Below are 21957 nucleotides of genomic sequence, written 5' to 3' on the forward strand. Positions count from 1 at the left end.
TTAAAATCCGTAGTCCATAATTTTGCAGATGCTTAGTGTATCTGTCTGTAATAATGGTCGTAACGGCGAAAAGCTATCGCAGCATGAGTAATAGCGTTTGACCTTACAGATAGTGAGAAGCACAGGTCAAAGTAACATTTCTCGCAGGTCGTGAAACAGTGGAATTACTATAGGTATATTATTATGTATTTACATAGCGTACGTGTAAATGAGAATAGACTCGTTTAATAGTAATCAAAACGTGACTGTACGCGATCTAAAATCAAGCACGAGTCTTGTAATTTTTCATAACGATTTTTACGAATGAAATATCTATCACAGAAAGTGTACGATCATTGTAGAGAGTGATTTATCAGTCACCGTAACGATCAGCGTCTACGGAATAACAGCTGATGGTCAATAATCAATGTAGGGAACGTGTAGTAGGAGCGCTCTTCAATCCGAATGTCACCGATAATGTTGACTTTGAATAAATGCCGCGTTAGCATCGCGACTTCTAGCGCCATCGTAACCATATCGTAACAGCTGATTGGCGATTGTTTTACCACGCCCACACGCCCTAGCGGTGCAAAGGAATAATATCGTCGCTAAGGAAGGATATTGCTCGCACTTGCGGAGTGAGTGAGCTTGCTTTTATTATCGTTTAATCGTTGCTTCGGCAGACCCTCTGTAAATAATGCGTGCAGATAGCGCCAGTGCCGCTAATTTGGCATTGGAACAAATAATTAATCATTTCACTTAAATGCGAGCCCTGAATATTCAAACCCGTAAATGTCATATCTCTCCGGGGAACCGTGCAGTCATCGACTCTTATTCGTTGTGTCAAATCTGTTTAGAGTCTGTGATGTGTACATACGTATGTACATGCGATACATGCATGCGATACATAATCTGTAATGCATATGCGCGTACGCACGTCTCCGAAGTGAATTTAATGAAGCTGTAAATATCTATTGTGAGGAAATTGTTAAAAAATAAATACAACAAAATCAAAATCAGAAACATCTATTATTAGCTTACGCTTCGTCGTGTGTTATTCGGTTTGTTCAAAACGCTTAAAAATACATATTGTTGCCAACTGCTCGTTGGTGATATTTCACGTTTTTCCAATAAAACGTCCGGCCAGAAGAAATACAAAAAACAGAACGCAATAAACCAGTGAATACAATGTTTTTTCGCCCTCATCTCGTTCGCGAACGCTCGTTGTGAACGTAAATACGCTTTTTATAAAATTTAATATTGTGTACGAATAAGTGTGTCATGTTCAGACCTTCGTGTCGTTAATTATCCAGCGTTTTGTAATAAATGCAATATAACTGTACTCCGCGGTCAAACAGTCGGCGATACCGACCGAAGTATCCGGGTTTTAATTCTTCGCCGACGACTTGCAGGGGAGCTTCAAGTTTTGTGCCGAAAATTGTGCTTCAAACTTCAAACTACAAACTTGTATACACACTTCACGGAGTTCTCTGACGACTGTACATAGTTTACACATACTGAATGTATAAAAATTTGACAACTCGTTGTCATCTGAAGATCCGGCTTCAACGGCAAAACGTCGAACGTCGGATGATAAATCTATCCGCGTCATATAATGCAGAGGCGGTAAAGTGGTAGAAAAAAAAAACCTTATAAAACACCGAACCGTACGGTTCACGGAGAGACGTTGCTGTTGAAATCGATAAAAAGGAAGGTTCAATTCTATCAACGGGTCAGGATACTGCAATAATTAACAATTTCACGACGAGCTGTCGGCCGTTGAAAGGTTATCATTTTCAAAACACGCGCAATTTAAGTTAAAATACGACGACGACGATGACGGTGATGATGAAGCTACGAACAGGGACGAAACGAACGACGAAACGTTCGGCATGATTACCTTGTACTTAAATCGCTATAATACCAACAATAAGTTACACGAATGTTCGTCTGTGGTCGGAGCGCAATGCCAGTGCATCAAATCAATGTTTATCCGCCTGATTGGCAACCCCAACTTCCTCCTCTAGGTCCATCCAGCAACGTCAGTCCGGGAAGCGGGGAGCCTCCTCCGGAATGGATACCAAGGGTATGAACTCGTTTAGTTTGGAGATTTTCTGAAAACGTGACACCGTCCGAAATGCGCGTTCTTCGACCTCCGATACGATGATTTTCTTTGCGGAAATTTTCCATAACGTCACGTGTTTGGAAATAATTCAAAACAAAATGTTACAAAATCTTCTGTAGGCTATTCTCGGGATAGCTAATTGATGGATGTCTGCATGTACTGTAATTAGATTTTGATTCACACTCTGCGAACCAATTGAAGGGGATTCGTTTGCTTTCAAGTTCAAAGAATGTAAACCCCTTCTGACAAATGACAGTCAGCATCCTTACATATGATGGGGAAGATGTTTGAAACGTTAGAAACGTTAGCAAACAAAAGTTGATATTAAGAATGTCACGGCATAAATAACCAGAGTTGAGTAATGTCTGTTTGCAAAGGTTTCAGCTGAATCCTCACTAGTAAAGATCGCTAGGTTTCATCGTCCTTGATGAGGTTTACTTTGATTGCGTCGCAAATTGGAGAAACTATTTTAGGCTGAAACCAAATCCGGATGCAGAATTTCCTTGTTATGATTCGTGTTATGGCTGTGCTGGTTAAATTCTGACTCAACAGATGTTATCTGCGTCAGTCTGTTTAAATTATTTCAACAAATGTGACGACATGAAAATATTCCATTTTCAGATTTACATTACAAGTGAAAAAACTAATTGGCAAATTGATTTTGATTCATAATATTAAAGAATAAATCTAATTGGATGTTGTCATTATTAAAAGACCAGGTTGTGCTTTGTCAGATATTCGATTCAAGTTTCTTGAGTGGTTAAGAAAAGCTATGAATATATGGCAGTTTAAATTATTTTTAAGAATAGAGGTAAAAAGTATATCGTATTTCTTATGGATACATCATTTTGATAATAGTATGGAAACGTGTTAGATGTTCTCAGAATAAAATTAGAATGTGATTCACATTGGCCAGCTGCAGGCCAAGTCCTACCAAAATAACTGTGCTATGTGAAATTGAGGCCTAATGGTCTATCGTAGGTGAACATGTTTTTGTCTTTTCAATCTCTTTTCATTTTTCTGATACTGTACCCACAGTAAGTATTTATTTAGCGGAGTATATTTGATCGATTTAAGATGCAGAATTTTTATGATCTATTAAAACTGGTAATTGAAAACAAGGATCAAACACCAAGCAAGTTTTCTCGAGTACAAAGTATAAAGTATAAAGGGAATGTTTACAAGATGCTGCTTAAACCTCACTGGTAGATATCTGAACCATTCAGGAGCTGAATAATGTTTGTAATATTTATAAGCAGAAATTGCTTCAGTTGCTATGTTACTCATTACGACTTCATAACCACTCAAGTCCACAGGTTGTTGTGACATCCAGGTCTGCAGTTCCAAATAATTTTTGTCTTTGTACTAGTTGTATACCGTTCACATCTTACTTGCCATGTAACGCAATAAGCGAAGCAAAAACGAATCTACTGTAGAATTACATTTAAGAACAGGTTAGTGGTGTTTTGAAAGGAAGCTGTATCCGTGATCAAATTTGTACCTTGAATAAATGAATGGCATTGATTTGTAGAAACTGATAGGTATGTGCTTGATTTAAATTGTAAAAACGTACACTGTGTGGAAAATTGTGAAAATCATGTGAAGTTTAATCAATTTGAAATTTCGTTGACACATAAAGTATCTTGTACAGTTATAAAATATTTTTCATGCATAACCGACAATATCTTTCCACTTTTATGTAGAAAATATACTTTAGTTTTTTTTCCTTTATATGTATGTTATCTTAATGATAAGCATGCATGTAACATGACTAATGACGATTGTTAATGTTTTTCAGGAACCGGCGTATGCAACAGCCGTCACAGTTATACGTGATCATTCGCATTCTTCGATGAGTACCTTGTCTTCAAACAGTCATGACATTTGCCGGTAAGTTTTCAATAGGTATGAAGTACCTTGAGATTTGTACAAATTACAAACCTGTTGTAAGCATTCGTTACATGAACTTTTAAAAAAATATTTGGATGCATTTTGTATTTATATTTGAGTTGGACGATACATGAGTTTCATATCCATAGATGACTGGTTAAAATGATTCAGGAATAATTTGTAGTTGTTTTGACGAAATATGAGAGGAATAGTTTGCGACAGGTTTTTTCTGCGATTTGAAAGTTACGTGTGCCTTTCAATTTGTAGAACTTCCTAAATTTTCTTTATTATTAAACTCCGATTGAGGGATATGTGACAAGTAAATGAAAGAATCCGTCAGAAGATATGTATACCAGTACATTAATATTTGATTATCCGAATATCTATATAATATTGTGTACATTATCTCTGTGATCTTAAGTACTCTGTGTTAAATTTCTTACGCAGCAATAAAAATGTAGCATTTTTCTATGGTTTGCATCGATATGTTTAAATTTATTTATTTGATGGACCAAAAAACGTATAATGGTGTGGTAAAGGTTATTAGCAATGTAGCGACCTGTTATGCAAACAGTTTTGATATGTACTATTTTTTTTGCCTTATGCTGACATCACTAGTAAAGCCAAATATAGAGGCTAGCTATAGCAGCGTCTAGGTTAATAGAGAATACAAGATTTTAGATTTTTTATGAGTCGTCTACAAAGTAAAAAGATATCAATGCTATTAGCCATAAGATAAATATAAAAATTTCCACAAGTTCAGTAATTCATATTTCATCCTCATTGTTGCTCAGCCAAGAAGTATAAAAATGACATTGGTAGAATTGAACAAAATGTTCGAGATACTGTCATGTTGAAAAGACGAATACTAATTAATCCAATTGAAAATTAACTAAATTTGTCAATGCGCATAATGAAGTGGTGAAATAAATACATTTTATCACAGAACAGCTTTGTGTTCTTGACCGAAGGTCGAATTGTTATTCGTAACAGACTCATCATGTCAAATATTTGCCAAAATATTCAATTAATATTTTCGGAGTATTGCTCGAGTACGAAGGGGGCATTCTCATTTTGATTTAAACAGCTGCTTCTTGAATCCTCAACATGCTAAGCTATTTATATCTATCAAGTCTTATTTAGCAAACAGTAGTGTTTGGATGGATTGTGCAATTGTGCGTAGGGCATGAAAACTTTTAATCGCTCATTCTCTTCTTCTCATTGACTTATAGGTTGACGTCAGCTTGTCAGGTTATAAATAAACAATTATCATAGTTCAATGTACGATTCTTTGTTTTGTAATTACGATGATCGAAAAATAGTAATAATAATTCTGAAACAGATGCACATTGCATGCTGAGCTACACTAAAGAAATTATTATCCGTTAACATGCATGCTATACCACACACAACTGAAACGTCATTTAAAAGCAGTAAACATGTTTGTTCAACTGTGGGGGAACTTGCAATTAAAATGAGATAGTCCAGTTGATGTAATTTAATCCGCTTCCAAGTAAAAATATTCCAGAGAAAGATCGCTTTCATTAAAATATGATACAATGAAAGGATTTAATTCAAATTTTGTCATAATAACACCTGGGCTCCACTCAGTTTGCATTTGAATTTAAGTGGTAATCAATCTAGAAACTGCTCTGAATCATACATTTTTGTATTTCTAAGCACTTGAAATAATTTCGGAACACCTATAAATGCTGAAAAAAATATCACAATATCGGCAGTTGTATATTACAGAACGTTGCTTACAAAACTATAATAGGCAATGCAAAAATTTGTGTATAAAAATTCGGGAATTGAAGTTTTACACTCATACATTCGATAGGTTTCAAAAAAGGCAGCATTTAATTTTCATTTCTTTTTGCTAGAATATGCCACTGTGAAGGTGAGATCGGCGCTCCTCTGCTGGCACCATGTTATTGTAGTGGAAGTCTACGTTACGTTCACCAAGCTTGTCTTCAACAATGGATAAAGGCTTCCGACACACGCGCCTGTGAATTATGTAAATTCACTTTTATCATGCATGCCAAAACAAAACCATTTTCAGAGGTAAATTATGTGTACATATATTTTTAAAAAACACCTCGCATTTTATATTTATGTCGAACAATTACGATTATCGAGAGTAATTAATTACACTTTGAGCTCTTAGCCCCAAGTGCTTAAATTTGAATAAAACATATGATTCTTATCTGTAAAGATGTTAACATCATTAGTCACCAGATACTAAAAAGAACATATCTTCATTAATTAAGTGATTCATTATCTTTGATTAGTAACGTTGAAAGTTTTCGTCTTTGATCACTATCGGCCAGTTTCTTCATAAGTAAACATTACGCCACACCAAATAATCTATTTCAGTTCTGAAATATCGGTAACATTATAACAAGAACGATATTCTTTCTCTAAGGTTATCACTCTTATCGAATATTTGATTCTCTCATAAATCAGACTATGCAATGAACTTTTTTTCATGAAAAACAAATTTATAATGGGTGAAGACTTTATTCAAATAGAGTTGCATGTAAGAACTCGTATACAAATTTCAAGTTTCTAATAAAATCTACCCCACCTCCATGTACTTATAACTATTGAAATATCACTTGTTCCTACTTTATACCAGTTAATACTTTGAAAGAAGTATTCTAGTACGAATGATTTTTACCGAGCGTATATTTCAGCAACTATTAAATCTCTAATTCCAATTTTCTATTTATAGTGGGAAAAACTTGAAATGTCTGCACTGGAGGTGCGAAAATTATGGTGCGCTGTAGCTTTTAACGCAGTCGCAGCATTATGCATTGCATGGTCGCTGTACGTACTTGTAGAACGTTCTATTGAGGAGGCACGGAGAGGGTCCATGAATTGGCCATTCTGGACAAAAATGATCGTTGTTGTGATTGGCTTTACCGGAGGCCTGGTGTTCATGTATATTCAATGTAAAGCATACATTATGCTCTGCAAAAGATGGCGGGCATTCAACAGGTATAATATTTGATACGAAACAAGCTTTTCCGTGTACTCTGCCTTTTAGAAAATTAATGTTAGTTGAAAGTATTTTACTTAAAAGGAGGTCAACTAAAAACATTCTTGTTATTACTGCTGTGGAAAGTAAAGTCTTGTGGTTTGCTATTTCAGGGTATCGTTATCTGATCGGTTATCTCGGTTATGGTTAATTATGACGACTGTTATTTTTTTTTATACACGTTTGAGTTATACTTAGTATTTTCTTCACATTCAGTTGAAGAAATAATTTTCCTTATTCAAAAGATGTACATTTTAACAAATGTATAAATTTTCATCATATTTGAATTATTACTACTCAGCTTACTATTAGTAGCTTAAATGTGCTACAAGTAAATATGGTTTTTTATTTCGCCCCGAGACTGGTATTAAATTGTGTACAATTAATCATGTTACATTCTAGAAGCATGAATCGATTATCATTTTGTGGACTTGAAGAAATGATAAGAAAATTAAAAAAATCGTTCATCATTTAATTTCTCATTTGTTACAGAGTGATTTTCATACAGAATGCCCCAGAAAAAGTCGTGCTTCCACCGTCTCCTGCAGATTCGCTCAGAGATGTGACGATGCCCTTAAAAGATCCAACAGTCTCTATGTCTGAGCAGAGTCACACTTTGTTACCGCGCACCGACCCGGCTGGTGCATCACAAACAATGAAATCAGAATCCACACCACCCCCCCAAAAGCATGAAGCTCAACTTAAACTTTACGTATTTGACAAGCTATCTACATCGGAAGACAATTTGTATAACAAAAGTGATAATTGCTAAATAAGTGACAATTTATGAATATATATTTAATCGGTACCTAATTGTGACCCCAAGAATATAGTGAAAAGAACGAATATTCTATCGGAAACTAGATTTGAACAGATCAAAGGGCTGTGTTTATTAATTTGGTAGTTTTGATAGTATAAAATGACAAAATTAGCTATGTATTTATTATTATGATTATTATTATTATTACTGTTGAAAATACTATACGGCGATTTGTTGTTACTTTTTTTTATATAATATAAAAATATCATGAACAAAGTTACCATTTAATACTGTTTAATCTATTCTAAATGCACAATGGATACGTAGGGTGCAAACTAATGGCAATTTTCTGAGAAAATTGTTACGTGTTATTAACGTTCTCACAAGTTATACGTGTATGCATATGCGTATGTACTTGTGATTTTTGTCAGTGCACCTACCATATCGTTATATTAATTATTGCAATCCTAAAAACCATCGTTAACCTTACTACTTGCAAGGAGAATGTCAGACCTCTGAATCACAGATTCTGCTGAAACTGAGGGATGTATCCTTGGCTCAAATTATCGAGTTACTCATGCGTAGTTCCAGCTATTTGGGCCCTCTTTCACTCAATTCACAATAAATAAAATTGTCGAAAATTCGCAATTTATACTTCACTATAGCTCTGAAATAATAATATATCCGTTTACACTTGTATCTATAGTATCTTGTCACTTATAATGGCATTTCGCTCACCAAACTGCTAATGTAATTAGTTTGACCTGGTGTGAAGAGTCCTATGTGATGAAACTACTTATACAGGTTTTATATTTTAGGCCAAAGAATCAACCGTAGAAGTTTGAATACAATTCATGATTCAGAGGTCTGATACTCTCCTTGTTAGTATACATACTTTATACTGTATTCTTAGTCGGAATTTGGTACTTCAGTACTTAGATTGACAGCGAGGTGCTCCAAAGTTCGAAGCGGAGGTCTCGAACAAATATGTACATAATTATTGTATCTGTGATGTTAATAAATAAACTTTAAGACATTTCAATTATTGCATCACGTATTTTTTCGGTGTTTTTATGCCTCGTTGATCCCAAATCAATTTCACCTCGATACAGACCCATTACGGCAAAAATTCTTCTGTTTGCCTATTTCTAATATGGAATAGTGGTGGTTTTCAAAGATGAATTTTGCTGCAAAAATGTCATTGAAAGCCACTTATTTCATATTAACATTTTATAGCTGCATTTTTCGCTTTACATATTTAAACGTCAATAATGAAGACTGTGCCATAAGTTGATGACTTGTGAGTTGAGTCTTATAAATTTGGTAAATTGGAATCCGAGTTTTGTGTACCGATTTGATATTGCCCAACGCCAGAATGAATTTGAAACTAGCACATGTTAATTGCTGATGATAATGGTAACCAGCCGTTAACCATTACCGTTGAGGCATATTTCGGCGATAAATGAATAAACCCGTGTATGTTTAATAAAAATCGAAGCATTCCAATAAGGTTGAGCTCTTTCGAACAAATTAGAAAATAATAGCCGAGTGATACAATTATTCGGTCATACAATTATCCCTTGGGTAATTGGTATAACGAGTTGTGGGCGCGTATTGAGTAATTTGGGCTTAGTGGTTTTTTTTTTTACAAGCATTTGTAGCTGCTGATTATGTGTACTACGTATTAGTTATAAGTGGGACTTCGGGTAGCTGGTTCAAATCGATATTGAATACCCGAGAGTGCCCGACTGCGTCCCGAAGATCCCCGAATCCGATGTTAACCTGCAATGTGCAAGCCGTGAAGTCGGTAAGCGCGATTTGATGTATCACGTCCGCTCGAGTTGTTTTCGTAATTATTCAAACAATGTAAAGGTATGCAATTAACGTGTACAAGTCAGTGATCACCGGTGCTTGATCAAGATATATAGTTTTACCAAATCGTGAAATATTTTTATGAATAAAATGTCCGAGGTACGAAAACGGGCGATTGGAGATGTGGCAGCGGGAGACGTCAACGACGATCACGTAAGCATGTTTAATTGAATCTCTTGTAACTGAATAATTATTGGCTATTCATGCAGCCGATGAAATAATTTTCAAGCCCGTAAATATCTCCAGGTGCGATTTTTACACACGTACTACTTTTGACGAAAGGTATCCAATTTATTTGAAATTTTGTCTATTCAGTCATCTGTCGTGTTTTGTGTTGAAGAAATGTCAGAGAGCAGGCAGCGCACTCGAGTTTCGATTGTATGTTCGAAATAAATGTATTAAGTTTAACGACAAAGTAATCGCATTGAAATAATAAGATGAAACGATACGAACCGATATCAGTTGTTAGACTCAACGAGGTAATAAATTTCACTTCTCGATTAATACAACACTTTATTATTAATTCCCGCGCATGACTTCGCACTTGACGATTCATCAGCGCGTACAAGTTCTTACGTACAATACAACGCGTCATGGTGTATCTTTTGTCATTTTTCGTGAGATAGATATAGCACGTAATGTTTATGTTTACGTGTACGTATGTACATCACAGTGTCCAATGATACTTCTTGACATAAATAAAACAGATTCAATTTATACTACACAGATTGTGGAATTTCATGATATACCTATGCACAAAAACAATTCATGCATTATGCATATGTCATTCGTTACTCAGCATCGGTCATTTTATGGCGATTAAATAGAACAGAGTGCTTTAATTCAGTTGTTTCTCAGTGTCGAAACAATTAAATTATCGGTTTTAAACATTGCTTGGATTAACTTCTGTCATTTTGCATGCCATGAAATATGTAGAAACAATTCTAATAATTGAAAGAAAATAAATAACAGTCTGCACGAAATCATGTTGCAGAGGGAAGATGCGGAGTCGGAAGAAGACAATAAGATCGAAGTTGATGAAGTGTCCAAGACTCTGCCTCAAGGGACTAATCATACACCAGATGCGCTCGCTTCCGCTCTCTCTGGCATGTCGGATCGGTAAGTTTGAGGAGTGATAATCGGATCCATTAAAGAAATGATTTCGAACTACCTTCGTGCCACTTTCAACCATATACACTTTTCCTCATGTGTAGTTGTCAAAGAACATCTTGAATGTTAAACCGGATTCTGTCAATATCATAAATATATCAAATGTATTTGCATAATCAAGATATGCATACCTATTGCTTTGTTGCCAAAGCTTTCGCGCCAATTCGTACCTTGTCATTGGTCCAAGCTGATCATCATTTATGACGAGGCAAAGAAAGTGGCGGAGATTGTTTGTGTTCAAATTTATGTCACTGAAGAAGACAATGAAATATTGTTTTGACGTATTCAAATCTGCCCAAATACGTATAGAAAGTAATTGAAATCCATAGCTTCTTCTTTTCTTGATTGTACTTTCACGCTGTTCGAATACTTCAAAGTATTTCAGTGTAACTTTTATAGCTTATGTACTATCTATTGAAAATTCGACTGTGTTGAATTCTGTTAGAGGTGATTCATTTTGAACTGTCATTCTTTTTAGTAGGACAAAGAGTTTCCTCTTTCTGGTAACAGGCACTAAAAGCCCCACAGTCAAAAATTCTTTGACCAATATTATTCACTTTTGGGTGTGTCATTTTCGTTTGATTCACTGTATGCCAAATGTTCATGACATATTATAGTATATATCGTTTCGATGCAGCTGGAGAAACTGGATAATTCGGGGCATTTTTACATGTTTAATGGTGACAGGATTTGGTATTATTATCTATGGAGGGCCATTAGCACTGATGGTCACGGTACGTATTATGCACACTCTTATAATTATTAAATTTAAAAAAACCACAGAGTTGATTAGTGGTTGCAATAATTCTAATGGTTTTTTGAATAAAAATGTTTGTGTCATTCAATAATTTGCTGCAATATTTTATCAATCCTCCGTTGGCGGCAAGTCATTTCTCGGAGTTTGTACCAATTTTATAATTCAGTCGTTACTTTAGTGAGTTAACCATTCCAGACGTTAATATAAAGTAACAAATATAAAGTATATGTAGGATAATTTTCAGAACATTTATGTTTTCAATACTGCACAACTTGTCTTTATCTCTGTTCAAAGATAGGTGTCTGAACAGTAACTCATAATGAATTTTTGTAGCAAAAAGATCACTCCATTCCTCAATCGCCTTGTTACTCATTACCTCTATTTTACACTTATCTTTTATTCCACGATACATATTTTTGTTTCCATTTTTTTTTTTTATAATGTGCAAATTCAATATTAAAGTACAATATATACAATGTAATTAACCCTGGTAATCTGTAAACAACACGCTTATTGCGAAATTTACGATGCATAAGTTTTACCGAACGCGTGTTACATACATCCCTGTGAAAGACTGTGATATTACTTGAAAAAAGTATTTGACAATCGAGGATGATGGATGATTTAATATTTTGCAGAGAATTTAATAATAATAACAACAATAATGATAATTTAAAATGTTTTGAAAAATGCAACTGAGCATATTAAGCTTTCGGGTTAACATACGTTCTGAAATAACACTGCTGTTTTGGTTTATTAACAGACTTTAGTTGTACAAGTGAAATGCTTTGAAGAGATCATTAACATTGGATATACCGTGTATCGAATTCATGGTTTACCTTGGTTCAGATCTCTTTCGTGGTATTTCTTGATTACTTCCAATTATTTCTTCTATGGAGAGAACCTGATGGATTATTTTGCAGTGGTAATAAATCGGACGGTGAGTTATAAGAACAGCTGAGTACTCTTTCAACTATTTTGTAAAACTAGTATTTTATTTATTTTAAACAAAGTATTCATTTAAGTTGAGGAATTTTTGTTTGTAATGAATTCCATGGACCCTAGTCGTTTAATACCTGAGTAGTTTGTGGATTACTCTGAGGGTGTTCCATTTAATCCTAATTGAATCCTTTGGGTTTTAAGGAAGTTTTTATGCATTACCTTATATTAGGCGACGACAAAAATAATCACACTTGATGAACACAGCTGTGGGCAGGGCATAAAATCAATAAGCTTTTCTTGAAAGCAAAGCTTTGCTGTGTTTATATGGCTTCATTTTCCATCAAGGCTTTGAATATCAAAAGCGATAGTTTTAAATGGGTCACTTTAGTCAAAACTTTTTCCCAGCCCTCAAAATCTTCTGGAAAATTGCTAAATTGCGGCTTATATGAATGACCTATAACTTCATAGCGAAAATATTTTGGCATGGAAGCTATCCCGTTTCTGCTGAAATAAAACCTAGTGTAGTAATTGGCTCACTATTCAAATACACGGTATCAATTGGAACACTGTAGTCACATTTAACAATGTCATTGGTAATGCATATATTAAAACCACGAAATACTACTTTAGTTCTTACATCGAATGATTTGTGTCAGTTGTAAGTTGAGGCAGTATTACTAACAGTTTAAAAATTTTTCCATAGGACTACCTACGCGTTTTAGTAACGTATCATCGATTCATCTCGTTCTGCCTGTATATTATGGGTTTTGTTTGGTTCGTACTATCTCTTGTCAAAAAATACTACATGAAGCAATTTTCTCTCTTCGCATGGACACACGTTGCGCTATTGATCGTAGTGACGCAAAGCTATTTAATTATACAGAACATATTTGAAGGATTAATATGGTAAGTATGAGGAAACATCATCGTCTGTTAGTACTAAGATTTAAAGTATGCTTATAATAGGTCCGAATGTTAATATTGGATACATACTGAACAAATATATTTATTTACCTATTTCAGGTTCATTGTACCTGTGAGCATGATTGTCATAAACGATATAATGGCATACGTCTTTGGATTTTTCTTTGGTAGAACTCCATTGATAAAATTGTCCCCAAAGAAAACTTGGGAAGGCTTTGTAGGTGGTGGTATTTCAACGGTCATACTTGGATTATTGGTCAGTAAAACTTTCAACAAAGTTCTTTGTATTAATTTACTAATCAGTTCTAGAAATGCTAATTTTCAGTTCTCCGATTCAAGATTCATATTGTCCCAGAGTGAATATTTCGTTTTCAATGACCCATTTTCCTGCAGAATTATTCTAATATATTTTTATTTCATTCATTTTATCAGATGTCGTATGTCATATGCCAGTACCGCTACTTTGTGTGCCCAATTGAGTACAGCGAAGCCTTGGGTCGAATGACTATGGACTGTGAACCATCCTATCTTTTCAGACCGCAAGAATATACTCTGCCTACTGAAACCTTACAAAATTTATCCAATTGGGTAAGTCGGAATCTGGTCATAATTATTCATAACCAGATTTCCCCTGTTGTCACAATGCTAAAGATACTAGGAAATGTACAAAATTGTAAAGTTTTTAATAGTTACACACCTGTTACTACTAGCACTCTTATTTTACATAGAAATGTTAATCAACTTATGAAGTAAAACTAATTTGAAGATACAGAAATACACTTGAATAATTACTAATTCACTGTTTTTAATCTGTTGACAGCTCGGTTGGAAGGGTACAATAACAATGTATCCTTTTTTGCTGCATTCACTGTCAATGTCTGTATTCAGTTCAGTGATCGGGCCGTTTGGAGGATTCTTTGCTAGTGGTTTCAAACGAGCTTTTAAAATCAAGGTGAATGAATAATAGAATTACCAGTAATGTTAGTCCCATAGTCAATTAACTTTTGGCTGTTGAAAAATGATTCATTTTTCATTATCGTAGGATTTTGGTGACGTGATTCCTGGTCACGGAGGAATAATGGATAGATTTGACTGTCAGTATTTAATGGCAACGTTTGTCAATGTTTACATCTCATCATTCATTCACACCGCCTCGCCCCAGAAGCTTCTACAGCAGGTAAGCCTGATGCTTTCTACTTCCCTTGTAAAATATTCAGTTGAATATTTGAATAATTTATGTTTATTACTTTTTATTTTTATTTCATCGCTGAACTCTAGTCAGCTTTAATGAACAAGTAGCTAGCTTAACTCATTAGAGTTGGGATTCTTTTGAACAATTTTTTGGTATCGGATGATAATATGAATAAATAATGAAATACCTAGTTTTGTACACCCATGCAAATGGTGAAAGAGAGTATAAATTTTATCCATTTCACAATACATACCTAACACTTTAACTACGCCACAAAACACCGTATTGGTCAATTTGTGTCCAATTTTACTCATGTTATTATTCGTGGACAATTATACACATTTTTTTTTTTGCATGAGTCGTGAAAGCAGTTCCTGAGATAATTTTTCTTTCATTTCCAAATCTTATTTAGAATTCAAATATTATTTGCACATTGTGAACAATAATGTTTTAACGTCATATGTGGCGGTGACCATCCAGAATCCCCTTGCGACGAAATCTCCGTGGATAAAATCTCGATAAAATCCCCAGGATAAAATTACGCCGGACAAATTCCCCGTTGGACACAATCACCCCTGAAAAAATCGCCCCTGGACGAAATTCCCCCGAATAAAATTTTCCCAAATAAATAGTTATCTAATTGCACGAACATTAATAGACGTATAATAATATTTGGGAAAGGGAATTTTGTGGAGGTGAAATTTTGTCCGGGGGATTTTGTCAAGGGAGGATTTTGGCGAGGGGGATTTTTCCACAGGGAATTTTGTCCAGGGAAATTTTGGAAAAAGAGATTCTGGATGGGAACCCATATGCATGTAATAAATTTTGGAACTGGAAGTTTGTGATAATTCGATATCGTAATTCAATTGTCCAAATTACGAAAAAATTTCTCGTAAAACGTGAAGAATTATTTGTAAAACGCATAAAGATAGGAATCTGAAAAACGTTGAAAAAAAATATCATTTTCGGTCTTCACGATCTGTAAAACTGGTTTCATTTGGACACTTACAATTTCGTAACAACCCTAAATTTGAAAAGTGGTGTTTATTTTTTTATGTCATATTTTACTAACGATTTTACTTTTCTTACTAATTTCACAATCATACAAAGGGCTGGCTTGTGCACCGTAAGCACATCCTAATTGTTTAACTTAATATCAGTAATATTTTTTCTGTTTGCACCAATTACCATTTTCACTGATTATCCTTCTTCAATTTCTTTGATTTAATGTCTCCTCCATGGTTTACGCATTCTTTAATTTATATTTACAAGAAGACTCTTTGGATTTTGGATTTGAACTTATGTCAAATTTTTGCCTAAACGATTTTTTTGTTTCGGGTGGTTACAAAATCATGGCCAAAAATCTAATTGCATTGATACAATCGAATATGATACAATATTATCAGCATCTTTGCATAGGGTATGAATGTATTGAGTCGATTCTGAGTCTTGTTGTACGCATGGTATTATTTTTGCATGTTTTACGCTTCTAACCAATTAGTCTTCAAGCCAGCCCTTAATACAAATTTCTGTACTCCACGTACAGAGCGACGGTATTTTGTCGCAGGTGTACAACTTGAAGCCGGAGCAGCAACTGCAGCTTTTTTACACTTTGCGAGACGCGCTGGAGCACAGAGGTATTCTAAATACGCCCTAAACATTACCACCTACGTCAGGTAGCGTGTGGGTTATTGATTGGGCGCCAATTGCAATGCATTGCTATGGGAATCCGAATAAATTGAGACATATTTTTCTGAGATTTACTTAACATCACTACAAAATACCCTGGTCTATTTCTGTTCACAAAATTGACAAATACAGCGACTGAAACGTTCGTAAAGGGCAATATTCCTTGGTAAAAAGGAAGGCAGGTAGCTTCACGCTATCCATTATTACCAAATTTATGAAAAAAAGATGTTACCAATGGTAAATGTCGAATGTGCCACATATTATGCTTTTACTCTCATAGCAAAGCAGGTCATTGGATTAGGAAATTTATATGCTCGTTATTTATTTTGATTAAGTTTCATTCTGAAAGTATGTGCGTGATGTCCCTGTAGAGTATGAATCATACAGAATATAACTTACTTATTAACAATAACTTATTATCTTCACATCACTGAATGAACATTGAATTTTTTTCACAATTATCGACGTTTTACTATTTTTTTTATTAAGTACGTGAAATTACTTCAACGTCCTGGTTTAAAGATAAAGATAAATCATTGGACAATTACAGTCATGTATAGATCGCGCATTCCATTTGCTAGGTAACTACGAAAAGATCCATTTTGCAAGAATTCATCAATTCGTTGTTAAAATAAAAGGCACGAAACAATCAAATAAATTCCATCCTCGTTAAGTCAACTTGACGCTGAAAGGGCGCTTTATCCATCAATTTTTGGAATACAAAAGGCAATCCACGAGTTTTTGCTTCCTGGATAATTTAATTGTTTTGTGCCCATTTCAGAGAAATTGACAACATTAAATGATCATTATATTAGTTAGTATTTTATGTATCACACTAACGTACCTCTTAAGGAATCTAAGTCATTATGTTGTTAATCATTTCCAATTTACTAGAACTCAAAATAACCCTTTTTTTAATTTAAACAAAATTCATACTATAGCGATAGTTTCATATATCTAGTTATCGTTATTACACCTGACTTGAGTCTTTATGTGTCTTTCATCATTCTTATAGTATTTTACGTAAGCAAATGATCATAAATCTCTTACAATTTTCAAGCCACTCGAAATGTTTCCAACAATTCTTTCCATAACATCTATTGATTGAAGATTTAGATCTTACATCCATGTATGTTCACACGCACTTATATTCTGCCGACTTGCCAAGTTGATGCCTGTATAGCTTCAAATATTTCTTTTATAATACGATTTATTACTGTTGAAAAAATGAAGATATTTCGAAATAACGCTGTTTTTATTTCACACTTTTCGCAATTATCATTTATTTGTCTACAAACCCACGAGGTGCGGTATTCTCTCGCCATGTCGTGCATTGCTGAAAAAAAAAAAAAATACTACATCATATGTAAAGCATTCAACTACTTTATTATCCCAGATTCATATTACGGCATCAAACAGTTATTTTCTGACGTGAATACATTTTTTTTTTTTTTGCGAGTACGGTACACACATTTAGTCATAATGAAATTATAAAACGTGTAGGGATTTCACTCCTGCGCGTCTCACGTAGCAATACTTGCGTGTGTAGCATAATTGAATCAACTGATAAGAAAATCCTCTGTCACAAAGAATAATTAAGTACAAATGAATTGAAGAGTAGAAAGAAAATATATCGAGTACGAAAGCATATAGCAAATAAATTGGACTGTAAATTAATCAAAATGCAGAGTGAGAAAGAGAGAGAAAGAAATATTGACGTTTTATGTAATATAATACTTTGTTTTTTGGATTAATTATTTATTGTCGTTTGCCTTTATGATTGAAGCTATAGTTAGTATACTTGAAAAAGAAAAAAAGAAAAATATATATATACATATACATACATACATACATACACTAGGCACACATGCACACATAGGTACCCTATTATATTGACTTTAATGATGTGTCAAATTGTTGTTGATTTGATCTTTCTAATCGTAAATTAGGATATATGTATGATTGTATTCTGTGTACTACCAATTGAAGTAATATATACATTATATTAAATTAATCGATAAGTATATATTATCAATGGCTTCCAATCAGCGTCTTTTATTTGTGGTATAAGAACAATCACTAGCACCGTTTGAGGGATGCTTCGTCTTACCAGATTTTCAAGAGTTCAGCTTCTGCGTAACGATTTTGAAAACTGTAGAAGCTCTTTACGTAAACGCCATAAGCGCAGCTGGTCAATACCACTTGAATTGGTAATGTTGGCAAACTGGAATTTTTTTTTCGCTCCGGTTTCAGATTAACGGTTCGGCAAAAACTTGCTTTACCGTTTTATTATAGTACATCAGATCTCATTCGCTTGAAAAAGTAGAGTTTAAATTAACAAAGAGTCTGCAGTCCGTCAATCGTTACCAAATTAGAACGCAGGCATGTTTCCACGTATCTCGATGATTTGACTAATTTGAATTATATTCATTAATAATTTTAAATCTAATTACAACTCACTCGACTGGACGAGCTGCGCTTGCTGTGATTTGGATCGCTGAATCATACACGATACACGTGCATATATCTAAATATTGTTGACGTATAAACAGGTATATATATATATTGGAAATCCTATGACGTTGCAGCAAATACCGACCATGTTTTTTGGGTGAACCATTGTTGGCGTTTACTCGCCGAAAGTGTATAGTTGAATATTATACTAATAGCGTTTATTGACCAGATTTTGCTTGAAAAGCCAGTCTAAACGGCTTCGTCTCACAGTATAAAACAAAGTACTATTTACGACGAGGTGATTTTTACAGAGAAATATTTGTGTCGCACCTCTGTGAAATCTATGAGGCGTGTTTAATTCATTTCGTGGAAGAGGGAGCTATTGATTCTATTCAGTGTTTCTTAACTAAGTACAACTAACCAGGAATCCGTTGGATTGAGGGCGTCAGTATTTGCATCAAGGTACGGCGCTATTAAACTGGCGTAGGCAGGGCATTCGACAAATGTTATATAAAAAACATCTGCGTTTTGATTATAATAATGTTATATATTGCACGCGGTTCCAGTGTTAATGTTATGTATAAATTGGTTAAGTATTGTAGGTAAATTAAATTTAATGTTTTTTTTTCAGACGATTTATTCCCCGTTATAAATAAATGTATTGTCTAACAGAAAAAAGAAACAGATAAATAAATAAAGAGAGTAAAGAATATACTGACGGATTTCTGGATCACTTAATTTTTTCCATTTTCCTTCATTCTTCGATGTAATTCACGTTAGAAGGCATATCGAGTCGCGTTTTGACTATTCAACCGACTCCAATTCAATCCTATCATTACTGGAATTTTGACATTGCCTTGGTGTTCCGGTTCCCGCGATCCGCAATAAGACTATCCGAGAAAAAAAAGAGAAAAATCAAAGAAACAATTATAATGGGGCTAGGGTATTAAACCGATGTTTGTTACGTGAACGTCATTTCGTGTTATATTGCTATCCTGAGCGATTAATCATAACTCTGATTGTTATGCCGCGTCGAACTGACATGACAAAGGCTAAGGAGACCTGATATACTTATTTATCACACTCTCAGATTACGATCAAGATAATATGACGGTTTAATATGTATCCTGGATTACTAACTACTGCCACTTCCTCGAATATCTACTGCACGGTCCTGTTAATTAGTACTCGAACAGACAACCGACGTTGTAATTTCTGACACTTTATCGAGGTCCCGATCAATTAGAGTGTCGACTATGCAGATCCAGGAAATCCTGGAAACTTTGTGATGATATTAATAGTGCGGAAACATGTGATGTTTCGGTTTATAAGGGTCGATGTAGTTTTGCCAGATACCAATTTTACGCACTCATTCAAGTTTCTTCCGCGTCCCGCGCATCTTCCGTACCTAGAATAAATGTGGTAAAATTTTTTAAATATATGAAGTATGTATAAAGATATGATTGCTTGTATTAACAATGAACGATTGCTGTCTCAGTATTTGAAAAAGCACACAGGTCACAAGGAAATTCGTTTTTTACAAACTTTTGCGAAAGAATCCGAAGTTTGACGTTTCAAATGAAACAGAAGTTTCAAGTTAATCGCTGATCCGAGACCAATTGTTCCATTCTCGAATTGTTCAGTAAAAAAACATCTATTGAATGAACAGAGGAAATTTCGATGAAATTAGTTGAAAAACCACGTGGTTGAAGTTAGAATTATTGTACTATTAAGCAAATTACGATTGTCCGAAATTCAGTAAACCGTAATAAAGCAAAATATACTAAATATTTCCAGAACTCAATTCCTTAAAAGTTGTTCGATAATGAAAAAACAGGGATATTATCCTCTGCCGTGCCGTTGCGTTAACGTTCACACGAGCTTCAACCTCGTAGAGGTTTTTTTAAAATTGTTGAAAAAAAAATCCACCTGTCAGCCTTTGCGAAGTATTATTCTCACAAACTTGCCATTCATTGTCAATGAATATTCGGACTACGCTAAGGTCTTAAGTTCACTGTTTATAAGCTCATTTGATCCTACAGCTTGTAAATCTAATCAATAATAGCTACCGGCTGCGGGAATGCGAATATTTATCTATGTAGTTTACATACCACAAGCATTTTATACACGCGTGCCTCTGCTGTCCGTTCCTTACAAACAGTGATCACTAATGACCGAAAAATTGAAGGGAAAACATGTATCGTACGCACGTGTTTAAAAATAGGTATACATGGTCCAATGGTATGTGAACCGGATTAATGTTCGTTTTATTTTGTACCGCAATTTGCAGAATATTGCGTCCGTGATCGGCAATGATTCTGTCTATACGTGTGTCTTGAGTCGTGTTCCGTTTGTTTGATCAGATATAAATAAACGTACAGTTTATATATGTATACCTATTAAGAACATGTATAGTTATACAATATCTATAAGCTTGCTGCCGGATAAGCGTGGGAGTTGTGGTCTGGTAACAAGTAAGATAAATCCACGCTACGCATGGAATACTTTGTTTATTAACGAGTAATAAGTTGTAACGGGAACGAAGAATGTCGGGGATGGCGTAACTGATGTATTTCGTAGAAATCTAGTGTTCAACCTGTTTTTTTTTTTTTTTTTTTTTTTTTTTTTGCAAATTTTACACTTTTTCGTTAGTCGAATAACACCTAAATACAGGCTACAATTTCCTGAATGCAGGATCGTCGTGAAAGTCATGGCTGTCATTCGATTGGCACGCAGAATTGGCGAATCTGCATTTATAAGTATTTTATAGTAATTTAATTAATAATCGAACTTGAAATGATTCGGGAATTCCTACCACGTGCACAAAATCCCCAATCACGTCTTACCAATTGTCAGGCTTATTTCGATAAGTTACCACCATTGCGAATTCGTGTCACTTGTAAATGAGCATTCCAGTAATCCTGCATACATTCCTAACGCCCTGCGGCACACGCGTTTCTTCCTTCGTGCGTTTATTTTTCATTATTTCGGTGTTTTCATTTTTTAAATAATTTTTCTTTACTTAATCAGTTAGCAGAATCGCTCGATGAAATACACTAATTTGATTGCGGTGTCTCCAAAACCGGGCGGAATCTCATTTGCCGATTGATTTGCACAATCCTGAATCCGTGTTGAATTTTCGCGAATCAATTGCTTTACCCAG

General features: G+C 34.6%; 2 protein-coding genes and 1 long non-coding RNA gene across 7 annotated transcripts; 2 read left to right on the forward strand and 1 right to left on the reverse strand.

Annotated features, from left to right (window-relative positions):
- The first annotated feature begins 587 nt into the window (after positions 1–587).
- Positions 588–8836, forward strand: LOC124296778 (E3 ubiquitin-protein ligase MARCHF8-like). 2 transcript variants are annotated; one of them, XM_046747129.1, is made up of 5 exons: positions 588–617; positions 3903–3994; positions 5878–6058; positions 6729–6994; positions 7527–8836. In XM_046747129.1, the coding sequence occupies exons 2-5, from the start codon at positions 3957–3959 to the stop codon at positions 7804–7806; spliced, it is 765 nt and encodes a 254-aa protein (XP_046603085.1). In that variant the 5' UTR covers positions 588–617; positions 3903–3956; the 3' UTR covers positions 7807–8836. The 2 variants fall into 2 exon arrangements, with proteins under 2 accessions (XP_046603085.1, XP_046603084.1); XM_046747128.1 differs by lacking the exon at positions 588–617 and adding an exon at positions 626–2065.
- On the reverse strand, positions 8231–10402 carry LOC124296780 (uncharacterized). The gene is made up of 2 exons (XR_006906455.1): positions 10120–10402; positions 8231–9576 (listed from the first exon to the last, which is right to left on the reverse strand). It is a non-coding gene; the product is annotated as an uncharacterized LOC124296780 (long non-coding RNA).
- LOC124296777 (phosphatidate cytidylyltransferase, photoreceptor-specific) lies at positions 9566–19517 on the forward strand. 4 transcript variants are annotated; one of them, XM_046747124.1, is made up of 10 exons: positions 9566–9819; positions 10661–10785; positions 11474–11570; positions 12357–12533; positions 13239–13441; positions 13559–13715; positions 13892–14047; positions 14280–14411; positions 14502–14636; positions 16198–19517. In XM_046747124.1, exons 1-10 carry the CDS (start codon positions 9748–9750, stop codon positions 16306–16308), a joined length of 1365 nt encoding a protein of 454 aa, XP_046603080.1. In that variant the 5' UTR covers positions 9566–9747; the 3' UTR covers positions 16309–19517. The 4 variants fall into 4 exon arrangements, with proteins under 4 accessions (XP_046603080.1, XP_046603081.1, XP_046603082.1 ...); XM_046747125.1 differs by having other exon boundaries at positions 9567–9819; positions 16219–19517; XM_046747126.1 differs by lacking the exon at positions 9566–9819 and adding an exon at positions 10043–10145.
- The last annotated feature ends 2440 nt before the right edge of the window (positions 19518–21957 follow it).

This window comes from Neodiprion virginianus, chromosome 1 (genome assembly GCF_021901495.1).
Source record: "Neodiprion virginianus isolate iyNeoVirg1 chromosome 1, iyNeoVirg1.1, whole genome shotgun sequence".
Taxonomy (NCBI): Eukaryota; Metazoa; Arthropoda; class Insecta; order Hymenoptera; family Diprionidae; genus Neodiprion; species Neodiprion virginianus.